This window comes from Mustela putorius, unplaced genomic scaffold (genome assembly GCF_011764305.1).
Source record: "Mustela putorius furo isolate JIRA1106 unplaced genomic scaffold, ASM1176430v1.1 tig00003846_pilon_pilon_pilon, whole genome shotgun sequence".
Taxonomy (NCBI): domain Eukaryota; kingdom Metazoa; phylum Chordata; class Mammalia; order Carnivora; family Mustelidae; genus Mustela; species Mustela putorius.
This window is the reverse complement of record NW_025421999.1, coordinates 16,857,120-16,871,173: the sequence shown is the minus strand read 5'-3', so window position 1 is coordinate 16,871,173 and position 14,054 is coordinate 16,857,120. Positions and strand designations below refer to the sequence as shown.

Sequence of the window (14,054 nt, the reverse complement as noted above, 5' to 3'; positions counted from 1 at the left end):
TTTCAGATATACAGAGATTTTAGAGTGATAAATTTTATATGAGGACAATTAGGTTGATTTCTTGGAAGAATCAAGATTGGAAACAAAACCTTGAAAGAGGGGCAGAGATATTCATGCAGCAATTGAGAGTAATGTTATAATTTGGGGAAGAATTTGGGCAAAGGGCATCAATGCAGTAATATTTAGGAGGCAGTGAGAACTAAGAATGGGTACCTAAGTTAAGGGCACAGCATGAAGCCAGACAGGAGCAGAAGCAAAAGTCACTTTGTGTAAATGCAGTTACACAATACTGAGATTATGAATGTTTCACATTTGTTCTTGAAAGCTGTTTATTTCAACATACTTTTGTTTGCCCATGTGCTCTGTTTATTTTCTATAAGGTTACTATTTATCAAAGCCTTTAGTTTGTTGTTATTTCAATTGTTTAAGATCGAAGCATTTGTAAAATCTATGTTAATTCTTGGGTTTACACTCAGGAGAATAGCCAGAGGTAATACATAGCAGATGAAAAGTTGCACATTTTCTTCCATATTTCTAGTGTTTCCCCTTACAACTTATCTACTTAAAATTGAATTTTCTCCATTTCTCCCATTATCTAGCAAAATAATGAATTTAACATTCAGATGCTATATATTCATGCATATATGTATACACACTTTATATATGTAATTTTTGTATTTCTAATCATATATATAATTTTTTAAAAGATTTTATTTATTTATTTGTGAGAGAGACAGTGAGAGAGAGCATGAGAGGGGAGAAGGTCAGAGGGAGAAGCAGACTCCCCATGGAGCAGGGAGCCAGATGCGGGACTCGATCCCAAGACTCTGGGATCATGACCTGAGCTGAAGGCAAGTCGCTTAACCAACTGAGCCACCCAGGCACCCATATATATAATTTTTTTGCAGAGAACACTAGATATTTTAATTGTTTCACTTTTGTTCAATCTGATTCTTTAAAATTACCATTAAAAGTGGACTGCAGGGGCACCTGGGTGGCTCAGTGGGTTAGGCCGCTTCCTTTGGCTCAGGTCATGATCTCGGGGTCCCGGGATCGAGTCCCGCATCGGGCTCTCTGCTCAGCAGGGAGCCTGCTTCCTCCTCTCTCTCTCTCTCTGCCTGCCTCTCTGCCTACTTGTGATCTCTCTCTGTCAAATAAATAAAATCTTAAAAAAAAAAAAGTGGACTGCAGGTTTTTGTTAGCTAATGATAGTGGAGAACATTTTCATTCTCCTTATGTTAGGATGAAAAACCTGTTTTCGACATTAATTCTGTAGATGAAAGTGTGAATACTTTTCTTTTTATAATGCTCATCTTTCAACATCCCTTCCTGATGAACCTGAAATACAGCCTCTAGCCCAGACACATAGTGAAGCACTTCTGTAGATCTAGAAATAAAATGATTATTAAAAGATGAAACTGAATCCCTTTCAATTACTGTTTTTGTATTCTTTGGGTAACTACCTAGTAGTGCACTTGTTGTATCATAGGGTAGTTCTACAATGGCCAAACTATGGAAACAACCCAAGTGTCTATTGACGGAAGAATGGATAAAGAAGATATAATATATGTATGTGTGTGTGTGTGCAATATATATATATATATATATATATATATATATATACACACACACCTGGTATATATATATACCAGAATATTACTCAACCACAAAAAGAATGAGATCTTGTCATTGGCAATGACATGGATGGAGCTAGAGAGTATTATGCTAAGTGAAATAAGTCAGAGAAAGAGAAATACCAAATGATATCATTCAAATGTGGAATTCCAGAGACAAAACAAATGAGTAAAGAGAGAAAAAAAGAGAGAGATAGAGAAAGAGGGAGGAAACAGACTCTAAACTATAGAGAACAAAATGATGGTTATGAGAAGGGTGGTGGGTGGCGGGATGGGCAAAATAGGTGATGGGGATTAAGGAGTTCACTTGTGATGAGCAGTGGGTGTTGGAAGGAAGTGTTGAATCACTATGTTGTACACCTGAAACCATTATAACATTGTATGTTAACTACTGGATTTAAAATAAAAGCTTAAAATACAAAGATGAAGCTGCAGCATGATTTCTGAGGCTAAAAGCACTTCAGAGACACTTCTTTATTTTTAAATGTTTTTAGCTGTTATGGATATTCTAATTTAAAGAAATGAAAATATAATATTTCAACCAGGGTGGACAGTTATATCAATGAATAGGTCTTCCAGTTTCACATCTCTGGCTCCTGCTGAATTTACAATGTTGCAAATGCTAACGATACACAGGTGCCAGGTCTTCATATAAACTGTAAAGAGACCTATGGAAATAGAAGCAATCCATCAATAGGTGAAACATACACAGTAGGACATCAATGAAGTAATGTATCATTCTGAAATATAATTTTTAATAAATATTTGACTTGCTTCTCTTTACCTTAGCAAACATCATTTTCCTATGAATGTTTAGAAATGATATATTGAAAAGAATGCATGGCTTAAACATGCATTCTTTTTTTTTTAAGTTAATGCCATGCTTGGTTTTCATTTTAAAATTAATCTGAATTGCCCACCTGCTTTGTAATTCATTTATGACATGAACATTGGTTTTACTGTATTTTCCCTCAAAAAAAAAAAAAAAAAGAGCTCCAAGTGAAAATCATCTCTAGTATAATGTACTTTGTTTTGTGAATTCTAGTTCTCCTGATAACAGGCTTGTATATCCAGGGATATATGTGTACCATTCTGAGAAACACTGAATATTCCAAAAATCCAAATTCATTTGTTTATTTAACATAAAGTGTAAGTAATACAAAGTCACATAAACATGATCTCCCTTCTCTAGGAGCTCTTAGCATTGTTGGAGATAAGATAAGTACATCAATAGTTATCATTTACGCAATAGATATTGATAAGTGAGAAAAATGAAATAATAGAGATAACGGTTGGCTGGATCAGTTAAAATCTTTGTGGAGAAGAATGGTTAGAGATTGGGTGCTCAAAGAAGAATAAATGGAGGAGACTCCAAGCAGTGAGAACAGGATCAACAAAGGTTCAGAAATATTTATGGAAATTATTGAACTTTTGTTTTTTCCAGATAATGTAGGATGGCTCTGGGTGGTAAAAGAAAATATCTTTAAAATGAATCACTGCACTTAGTGAATGTAGATGGGTCAGATATCAAATAGATGACAAAATAGGTTCTCCAAAAATCTAATAATAAGCTTAAAATAGTTACTTTCCTAGACTTCAGGAAACAGGTTAAAGCGTTTGCAGATTATGGCATCAATATGAATCTCAGCATTTATGTTTTAAATAATCTGATCAAGGCATCATAGTGACTCTAGATTTCAAGAACAATGACATTTTTCTCTCTTTCCATTCTGAAACTTACCTTTTTTTTCCAGAACAAATTCATAGTTTTATAGCGATGGCTACAAGAAATGCAGATTTCAATATAATCATTGCAATCTTTCTTTAAAAAGTCAGTTATTCCTTTGACATAGCATAACACAAAAATCCATTCTGGGTGGGTCAAAGACCTGATTGTAAAGTATAAAATAACAGGCAGAAGATAACATGGGAGAACTTTCTTCATGACTTTGGGATAGGCAAATATTTCTCCAACAGGTCACACACATCATTTACCAAAAGAAAAAGGATTGATAAAATGAACTTCATTAAAATTAAGACATTGTGATCACCAAGAGACATGATTACAAGAAAGAAAAGTCAATAAAAGGAGAGAAATAAGAAATGAATATTTTATATCTAAAAAGGACACCACTGACACTTACAAAAGATTCCTTCAAATCAATAAGAAAAGGTATACAATTCAGTATTATCTACTGAAATTGTACATAAGTATACATTAGGACTCAGTAGTTCTACTCTTAGCTATACAGACAATTAAAAAAGTGTAAATATGTGTGCCAAAAGACATGTACAGGAATGTTCCTAGCAGGATTATTTTTATACTCCTAAACTGGAAACAACTCTAATATTGAACAACAGAATGGATAAATAAATTGTGGTAATTTCACCAAAGAAAAAGAACAAATTATTGCCATATACAACAACATGGATGACTCTTGAAGACATACTGAATCTGAAAGAAATAAGATAATAGAAGAATCTGTTGTATGAATCCATTTATGTATAAATTAAAAATAGGCAAAGCTAATTATAGATAAAAAGTAAGAATATTAGTTATCTTTAGGGAGGACATATCAGGAAAGAGGCACAAAATAGGCTTTGAGGATGAGTATATTCTCTATCTGGATCTGAGTGGTTTTCACACAGGTGTGTTAACTGTGTAAAATTTCATCAAGCTGCACATTTAAGATTTCTGCATTTTAATGTATATATATATTACAGTTCAATAATCAAGGTTTGATAACTGATTGCATGTGTGCAGTTAGAGTAGAAAGACAATATATGGCATTCATTAAAATCTGGCATACATATACATGAATATTTCAGATATTCAGATGTTGAGCAGAGACAAAGGGCTGCTTTGAGTAAGAGTGTAGACTGTTTCTTATGGTAAGATGAATTAAATACCATAAGAACAATGAGAATAAAATTGACTGCATGTTGCCAGAAATATTATAGATTGTTTTCATCATGTCTATAGCCAGTTATTTGTTTTTGATTTAAAGGTTAAACTTCTAAACTGCATAGTACTTTGATTAAATCCCACTGAGTTTATAAAGTATCCTATATGAAGTCTCTAGTTTAGTTCTTATAATAATATTCAACTTGTTGAGAACTTTTTTTTGTTACTGTTTTAAGTGTTCCCATGCATTAACACTCTCTCTTTCTCTCTTTTCAAAGATCCACCTATTTATTTTAGAGAGAGAGTGCACGGTGGAGAGGGAGAGATAGTCTCAAGCAGATTCTGTACTGAGTGTGGAACCGAATGCCAGGTGGATCTTATGACCCAAGATCATGACCCCAGCCAAAACCAACAGTCTGATGCTTAACCAACTGTGCCACCCAGGTACCCCATTAACTCATCTTAGTACACAAAGTGACAAGGGTTAAGCTAGCTACTATTATTCTTTCCTCTTAAAGAGGAAGGTTAGGGGCTCATAGTGGCCAAGAAACATAATCAAGATCCCACAACTAGTAACAGCTAGCTCCAGCAACTTAATTTAAAATTCCACACTTCAAAACATTGCATTATACTGAGTCCACCTCTTAAAACAAGACAGGAATTCTATATCTATATCTCTATATCTCTTTATATCTCTATCTCTATCTATATATCTCTATCTATATATCTCTATCTCTATCTATATCTATATCTCTATATCCCCTAGTGGAGGATTTATCAATGGTATACTACCAAAACAGCCAGTGCCTCAGCTTGAGGTCCAGGTTTGAGGGTCATGAAATCATACAGATATGCCTACAGGGGAATATATACAGATACATATATACATATATACAGGCAAACCTCATTTTAATGTGTTTTGTTTCATTGCACTTTACAGATAATGCAATTTTTACAAACTGAAGTTTGCAGCAACCCTGTGTCAAGCAAGGCTATCATGCCATTTTTCCAGAAGCATTTGCTCACTTCTTGTCTCTGTGTCACATTTTGGTAATTCCCAAAATATTTCAAACTTTTTCTTTGTTGTGGTGTTGGTTATGATGATCTGTGATCAGTGATCTTTCATCCTACTGTAATTCTTTTAGGGTGCTACTGTAATTCTTTTAGGGTGCTATGAACCACGCCCCTGCAAATCTATGAACTCAATAAATGTTGTGTGTACTCTGCTCCACTGACCGGCCATTGCTTGGTCTCTTTCCCTTTTTTGGGGGCCTCCTTAATTCCTGAAAGACAACAATGTTAAAATTAAGCTAATTAATAATTCCTATAATGGTTTCTAAGTGTTCAAGTGAAAGAATAATCACCACCTCTTATTTTAAATTAAAAAAAAAGAAAACAGAAATAATTAAGCTTAGTGAGGAAGGTATGCTGAAAACAGAGATGGATCTAAAGCTAGGCCTCTTGCGCCAATTAGCCAAATTGTGAATGTAAAAGAAGAGGTCTTAAAGGAAATTAGAAGTGCCATTTCAGTGAATACACAAATGATAAGAAAGCAAAACAGCCTTGTTGCTGATACGCAGACTGTTTTAATGTTCTGAATAGGGGGTCAGATAAGCTACAACACTCTGTTAAGCATAAGCCTCCTGCAGAGCACAGCCCTGACTCTCCTAAATTCTGAAGGCTCAGAGAGGTGAGGAAGCCACAGAAAAAAAATTTGAAGCTAGAAGAAATTGGTTTATGAGTTTAATGGAAGAAGCCATCTCCATAACATCAAAGTTCAAGGTAAAGCAGCAAGTGCTGATGTAGAAGCTGCCCCAAGTTCTCCAGAACATCTGGCTAAGACAGTTAATGAGTGTGGCTACAGAAAACAACAGATTTTCAATGTAGACAGAACAGCCTTCTAACAGAAAAACGATGCCATCTAGGACTTTCATAGCTAGAGAGGAGAAGTCAATGCCTGGTTTTAAAGCTTCATATACAGGCTCACTTTCTAGTTAGGGGCTAAAGCAACTGATGACTGTAAGTCAAAGCCTCTGCTCATTTCCCATTCTGAAAATCCTAGGGCTCTTAAGAATGATGCTAAGTCTACTTTGCTTGTGCTCTGTAAAGGAAACAATGCCTTTATGATAGCACATTTGTTTATAACATGGTTCACTGAATACTTTTAGCCCACTGTTATGACTATTGCTGAGAGAAAAAGCTTACTTACAAAAATTATTTCTCATTGACAAGCTTCTGGTCACCCAAGAACTCTGGTGGAGATGTACAATGAGATTAATATTGTTTTCATGCCCACTAACACAGCATTCATTCTGCCACTTACAGATTAAAGAGTAATTTTGGCTTACAAATCTTGTTATTTAAAAAATACATTTCAGGGACACCTAGGTGGACTCAGTGGGTTAAAGCCTCTGCCTTTGGCTCAGATCATGATCCCAGGGTCCTGGGGTCGAGCCCCGCATCGGGCTCTCTGCTTGGCAGGGAGCCTGTTTCCTCCTCTCTCTCTCTGCCTGCCTCTCTGCCTACTTGTGATCTCTATCAAGTAAATAAATAAAATCTTAAAAAAAAATAAAAAAATAAAAAATACATTTCATAAGGTTATAGCTGCCATAGATAATGATTTCTCTGAAGGATATGGGCAAAGTAAATTGAAAACCTTCTGGAAATATTTAGCCATTCTAGATGCCCTCAAAAACATGTGACCTTCATAGGAAAAGGTCAAAATATGAACATCAATAGGAGTTTGGAAGAAGTTGATTCCAATCCTCATTGATGACTTTGAGGGGTTCAGGACTTCAGTGGAGGAAGTCATTGCAAAGGTGGTGGAAATAGCAGGAGAACCAGAACGAGTAGTGGAGCCTGAAGATGTGATTGAATTGCTGCAACATCACAATAAAACGGGAATGGATGAGGAGTTGCTTCTTAAGGATGAGCAAAGAAAGTGGTTCTTGAGATGGAATCTACTCCTGGTGAAGATGCTGTGAAGATATTTTAAATGACAGTAAAGTATTTAGAATATCACATAAACTTAGTTGTTAAGGCAGAAGCAAGGTTTGAGAGGATTTACTCAATTTTGAAAGAAGTTCTGCTGTGGGTAAATGCTCTCAAACAGCATCACAAGCTACAGAGAAATCATTTGTGAATGAAAGAGTCAATCAATGTGGCACACTTCATTGTTGTTTTAAAAATTACCACAGCCGCACCAACCTTCGGTAACCACCCCTGGATGTGTCAGCAGCCAGCAACACTGAGGTAAGTCCCTCCACATTCAAAAAGATTATGACTCACTAAAAGCTCAAATGACCCTTAACATGTTTTAAAAATATTTTTAAATTAAGATATACATTGTTTTTTAGACATAGCTATTGCACACTTAATAGACTATAGTATAGTATAAACATAGCTTGTATATGCACTGAGAAACAAACAAACAAACAAAAAAACCTCATTTGACTTGCTTTATTATGCTACTTGCTTTATCGCAATGGTCTGGAAATGAAACCACTGTATCTCTGAGGTATGCCCATACCTACTTTTGCGAGGGCAGGGACAGAAAAATGCATAGGAATGTATTTAAAGATAGCATCTAAGTATGCACATTAGCAGAAAATGATAGCAGCATGGACAAAATTACATTTCCAGAGAAAGCTATCTTCTTTGCGCAATATGTCTCTTAGAACACTTTGAGCAGCAAGTAACTGAGCACCCAAGTCAATGTGAACTAAACAATGCATTTATTATCTTTCTTGTAGGCAGGTGTTCAATGACTGGCCAATGGCAAAGAGATGACAACACTATCCGTCCATCCATTCAGCCCAGATGATAGGTCCCTGCTCTCAGGCTTGCCCCTCTTCTTTGTACAGTAACGGCTTTATCTTTAAATTTCACAAACTTATCAGTACTTGCTGGAACATTTTTGCCTTTTGTATCTCTCTTTATTACAGAAGAAAATCTTACCAACCCTTCTCCTCATACCTAAGACAATTTCTTCTATCCGTTCAGCAGCCAGGATTGCACGGCATGTCCATGGGAAATCAATCACTGCCAGCAGGGTTACATTGTGATGACTGGCTTTAGTTAATCAACGTTCATCTCCTAAAGATGCCCGCTGGGCAGGATGTGAGAGTATGACCACCCTCAGTAAACTGCAGTCTTGGAAGAAAGGGGTGGAAGCCTGGTTGTTGGTTAGGCAATCAACAGTGTCTGCCACAAGAAAGTAGTAATGCTAAAAACAACCACGGCTTTATAAGTAACATCCTTAGCCACAAACCAAAGTGCCATTTTTACATGAATTCAGTGTGGAGAAGATGTTCACTTTGTCTACATACAGATTTTTCAATCACAAATAACAACGTGAAGAGTATCATCTTTGAGTATTCAAGAATACTGTCACTTCTCTTCAGAACATTTCAGGCATATATATTAAATCAGATATGATAAGCTGTGTTATCAAAATGTTGATACTTAATATAATGAATGTTTGAATCATTCTTTTACATAAAAATATAACTTGAAGTACCAAATTGGAAGCCAATGTAAATGCTGAGACAAGAGATAATCTTATTTATTTATTTATTTATTTAGTCTGGAGCGTTTGGAAATAAAACCTTAAAACCAAATCTTATTTTCTTTAATGTAAGCCTTTAGGTGTCTGATTGTATATTGTGTGGAAAGGCTTATGATGTAAACATTCAAGAGTCAGTGCATTTACCTTTGGGTCCTTATCATCTTACTTCCCTTCTTCTCAGTTCAAATTCACTTTGAAAACGTTTTAAGTGCTGTTATTACTTTTAAGATTTCTTTTATTTGATACTCAGCATATTTTTCAATGCTACTTCATTTTTCAATTGGCTTTTCCTCCTGTTTCTGAACCCTGTGCAGAAGAGTTATAAATAACTGTTTGAAAAGTACAAGGCAACAGTCTTTTTGTGCTTAAACTGCTATGAAGTTGCGAAAATTACACCTATGAAAGTCCTATGTGCACCAAAATTTTTCACTTTCTGTGACCTTTTGATAGGTGATGCTTCCCTTTATTGTGAGAGGAATCAAGGTCTCAAGTTGACTTGAGGCTTAAATGTCAGTTTTTAGGTTTCATAAAGTGTAATTGTATTGTGGAAAGAGATAAGTAGCAGTGTGGGATGATTTGGGAGTTACTATCAAAACGTTTTACTTCATTTGATCATATATGTAGCATTTAGAAATAAAGAATTAAAATCATGGCTTACTGCAGAAAGGAAGCAAAGGTAAATGAATTAAATAATGCTTACTAATTTAAAAAATTTAAAAGAACTAGTTATTTTCGTACTCCAAGTTATAACATGGACAACAGAGAAACTGGCACTTCTTTCACTATCAAGTCTAGGGCTGGGTTTTGAATTCCTGTTAATATAGCACTGATGAATTAATGTAGGGGGCCCTTTATATAGCAACTCCAAAAATATCTACATCATTATAAATGAAACAAACAAACTGCTCTGGTCACCTTGGGAAGCGAATGCCACATATTTTATAGATGAAGTGAGACTCAACTGTCAGACAATCCCAAATGACAGATCATTCCATCATTCCATGAAACGCCTTGTCCATCTGGTCATCGTAAAGGTTTAAAGGAGTCAAAAAGAACAACAACTCAATTCTAGACACTGGGTCCTGGAAACAGAAGTGATCTCCTGGAAAAATCAAAGAAAAAGCCTTTCCTCCCCCATCCCGCCCTCCGCCCACCCCCAACCCCCCTTCCCCATAACATTCTGCATCTCCAGGATCTGAGGTCTTAACCCATCCCCACTCCTACTGCATGGTCTCTGGGGCGCCTCCTTTTCTGTAAGGGTTGTTAAAGTCATTGGAGCATCTCAGGAAGCAACCAGGAAGAAGCCCTCTGGAAGCAGAGGAGCTGTGAGGGGCGGGAGGAGTTGGGGCCGTCCTTGCATACGCCTCCTACGGGGTCCTGATCCGCACCCCGGGCCTCTGAAGCCCAAAGTACGCCCACAAAGGCCAAGCGCCCAGACTTCGCTGGGCCGGGGGAGAAGCAGGGCGGCTGCTCCCCGCTCCGAAGCAGGCAGCGGGCCAGACGGGGTAGAGGTGGGGGTGGGCGAGGAGGGGCGCTCACGTCACGTGCGCGCGCCGGGACCGCAATAAATGCCCGGGAGCTCGGGGGACCGGCGGAAGCGCTCGGCTCCTGGCTCTGCGCACAGCGGCCTCTCCGAGCGGGAGCGCGAAGTGGCCGCCAGCCTTGGCCTCCCAGCCCGGCTCCTGTCCCCGCCCCTTGCTCCTGCGGAAAGCTGTGGCGCCCACCGTGGCTTAGCCCGGAGGCTCCCTTTCGGCCCGAATTTCAGGCTCTAACTTTGGAGCGCGTCGCCTGCTGCAGGTCCTGACGGAGCCGCGGAGGCCCAGGCTCGCGGCCACCCTCTGATCAGCGCCCTCGTCGCTCCAGGACGCGCCGCGCCCCGGTCCTTCCCGACCCGACTCGTGTGAGTGCGGTCGCGTGCACAGGCTGGGGCGGCTGTGGGAGGCCGGACGTGGTGCTCCGCTCCGCGCTCCTGCGGAACTTCACGCTGGAGAGGTAAGGGCATTCCTAAAACGCATCGCCGAGTCTTCAGGCTCCCACATTTTCCTACCTGCCTTTTTCTTCTAAAACCCATCTTTTAAAAAAGGAAACAAACAAACAAACAAACAAACAAAAACCCCCAGAAAAACAAAGGCCAACTTGTAGAGAGTGAGCGGACACGGAGAGTGAGGGGGCTGCTTGCAAAGCTGCAGCGATGGAGATCTGCGGGCGCTTGTGCTTGCAAGAGACTGTGGGTTTCACCTTCCCCTCCTCCTGCCGCGCGCTTTCCGTTTGGGTTAAGTGAAGAGCGCGCCTGCGGCGTGTGGGAGGAAAGGCTGAAGTTGCTGGTGAACTATTAGCTTTATCGGGTGCCGGCCACAGGTTGGACACACACTTTCCAGGAAATGATTGAATTCTTCTTGCCCTGCGCCTGGTAAGAGGAGATTCCTCCCAGACCATTCTTTGGCATTAGTTTCATGGGCCTTCTAGATGAACCCGTGGATATATGTGTGAATGACATTATGTACTTGAAAACATTCACCTCAGTTTCTGCATGTTGTAGACATGTGTCTGACTGTCTGAGAGCCGGAGATGGGACACTGATATAGAATGATACCTTAGGACACAGAAACGTGGACCCCTAGATTGGTAGAAAACACTGTAGACAGCTAATACCCTTGCCAGACTGCATGCGGTATATAGCCATTTAAATAAAGCCTTTCAATTCAGAAACTGATTTCAAGGTTGGACTCTTCGGGCTAATTTTTCCATTTATTTTCGCCTCATGCATGTTATCTTGGTACATATAATTGTTTATTTTGTGCAAATAATGCATTGTGAAAAATCCGCGAGAGAAAAATGGATTGGAGGTATTTATTCTGAAAAAATGCATGTCCTTTCGTTGACATTATATAAACAGATCAAACTGGCACACTTCCTTTGCAACTTATTTTACTTTTGTTATTAGAAAATTAATATCTGCCTCGATGTTCACCTTAATCACACCGCATGTCGTTATAGCCAAAAGGAGAGGAAGAACCTGTCTTGGAGATTTTCCTGGGGAAATCCTGAGATCATTCATTATGAAGTGTACCGCGCAGGAGTGGCTCAGAGTAACCACAGTGCTATTCATGGCTAGAGCAATTCCAGCCATGGTAGTTCCTAATGCTACTTTATTGGAGAAACTTTTGGAAAAGTACATGGATGAGGATGGTGAGTGGTGGATGGCCAAGCAGAGAGGGAAAAGGGCCATCACGGACAATGACATGCAGAGTATCTTGGACCTTCATAATAAATTACGAAGTCAGGTGTATCCAACAGCGTCTAATATGCAGTATATGGTAAGGACATTTTTCAAATGGTATGTACAAAAAATGTTTATTAATGCTTTTGGTCTTCCTGGTTAAATTCCCTCATGCTATTATTTAATCATTACCATTTGTCCTGTATGAAATTAGGAAAAAAAAAAAAAGGCAGACTTTCTTGGGGACTATCTTCATCTGCATATTCTTTTATTAGTGTTCCCTTTATTCTAAGAGCTCTTTGAATTTCAGAGTAGAACTAAATATCTTCAGATGCAATGTTCCTACTAAAATCTCTAAATTCTACCCTTACCAGGAAGACTCCTATACTGAAAATGCTGAACAGCTCATGCATTTGCTTTTAAGTGACTTAGTAGAACACTTGCTTCCTAATTCCTAACCGATGGACCTTAAGAATGGTGGATCTGAAAAATCAGGGACCAATAACTTAAAGCAATTTTCTGGATTATTGATAACTTTCCAATGGGTCCTTGCTTCTTACCAATATGTAAATGACCCATTGTAAAGGGTATGTTTCCGTGGTTCTTTATGGGAAGCAGTGCTTTGGCAATTACTTTTTTTTTGTGGGTTTATTTGTGCACTTTGACATGTGAAAAAAAGCCTGGACAAATATTTTTTTTTAAATGTGGTTTATCCATATTAACGTTGTATTTATTTTTAGAGTAAAACAGCAAGTTTGGGGAACAAACTTACATCATTATTATTATTATTATTATTTTTAGAAAGGTGGAGAGGGGCCAAAGGAGAGGGAGTGAGAGAATCTTAAGTGAGCTCCTTGCCCAGAGTGGAGCTGTACATGGGGCTCGATCTCATGACTCTGAGATTATGACCAGAGTGGAAATCAAGAGTGGGACGCTTAATTGACTGAGCCACCCAGGCAACCCACAAACTTACTTTTTAAAGGCTATTGGGATATTACTTATTAATGAATGTATTACTTTATATCTCAAATATGTAAAACATTTTCAAATATCTATTATACTAAAATTAGGAATGTACTAGCAAAACTGGTAAGTAATTATTGGTGATAGCAATGCTTATACAGTGAAAATTGGGAATTACATTTGTCCTTTGGATACATTGTAGGGTATAATTAATTTTAATGCATTCTAGTTTTCTTTCTTCATTTACATTAGTGCTGTTGAGTATTCTCTAGGCAACTTAAAAGATATATGGAAGTTCTAAGTTCACATTACCCATTACAAAATGGGTAGCATATTATTTTAGCATATTATAGCATATTATTTTAACTTTATAGCATATTATCTTAACTTTCATTAGGGAAAAAAAAATTACCCTGAAGAAAATAGGTAGCACTCAATAGAACTCATCAGAGGTTAAGAATCAGGGCCTGACAATCAGGTGGTCTGGGTTTCAATTCCGGCACTGATACCCACAAGCTGTGTGACTTCGAGCAAATTAATTTCTTTCTACTTCTGTTCCCTCATGTCTAGCATGTGTACTCACATGCTAGAGTGAGTTGTTGTGGGGATTGAATGAGATAACCTATAAAATTTAGCTCATCAGGTATGTTGTAAGGTCTCAGTAAATGTGACTATGACTGAGAGTTAATTTTATGTCTCCCCATAGTGTTTAAATAAAATACCTGAGGAAATCGTTAGCTCTTTTAAAAATTCTGTGCGGGCCAT

General features: G+C 38.1%; 1 protein-coding gene across 1 annotated transcript in view; it reads left to right on the top strand.

The window, feature by feature from the left end:
* The first annotated feature begins 10,482 nt into the window (after positions 1-10,482).
* The window catches only part of CRISPLD1 (cysteine rich secretory protein LCCL domain containing 1), a 41,729-nt gene continuing 38,157 nt past the window's right edge, over positions 10,483-14,054 (top strand). Inside the window, exons 1-2 of the mRNA XM_004762328.3 lie at positions 10,483-11,098; positions 12,104-12,423. Of these exons, the coding sequence (XP_004762385.1) occupies positions 12,166-12,423 (258 nt within the window). The 5' untranslated portion in view covers positions 10,483-11,098; positions 12,104-12,165. The remainder of the gene's footprint in view (positions 11,099-12,103; positions 12,424-14,054) is intronic.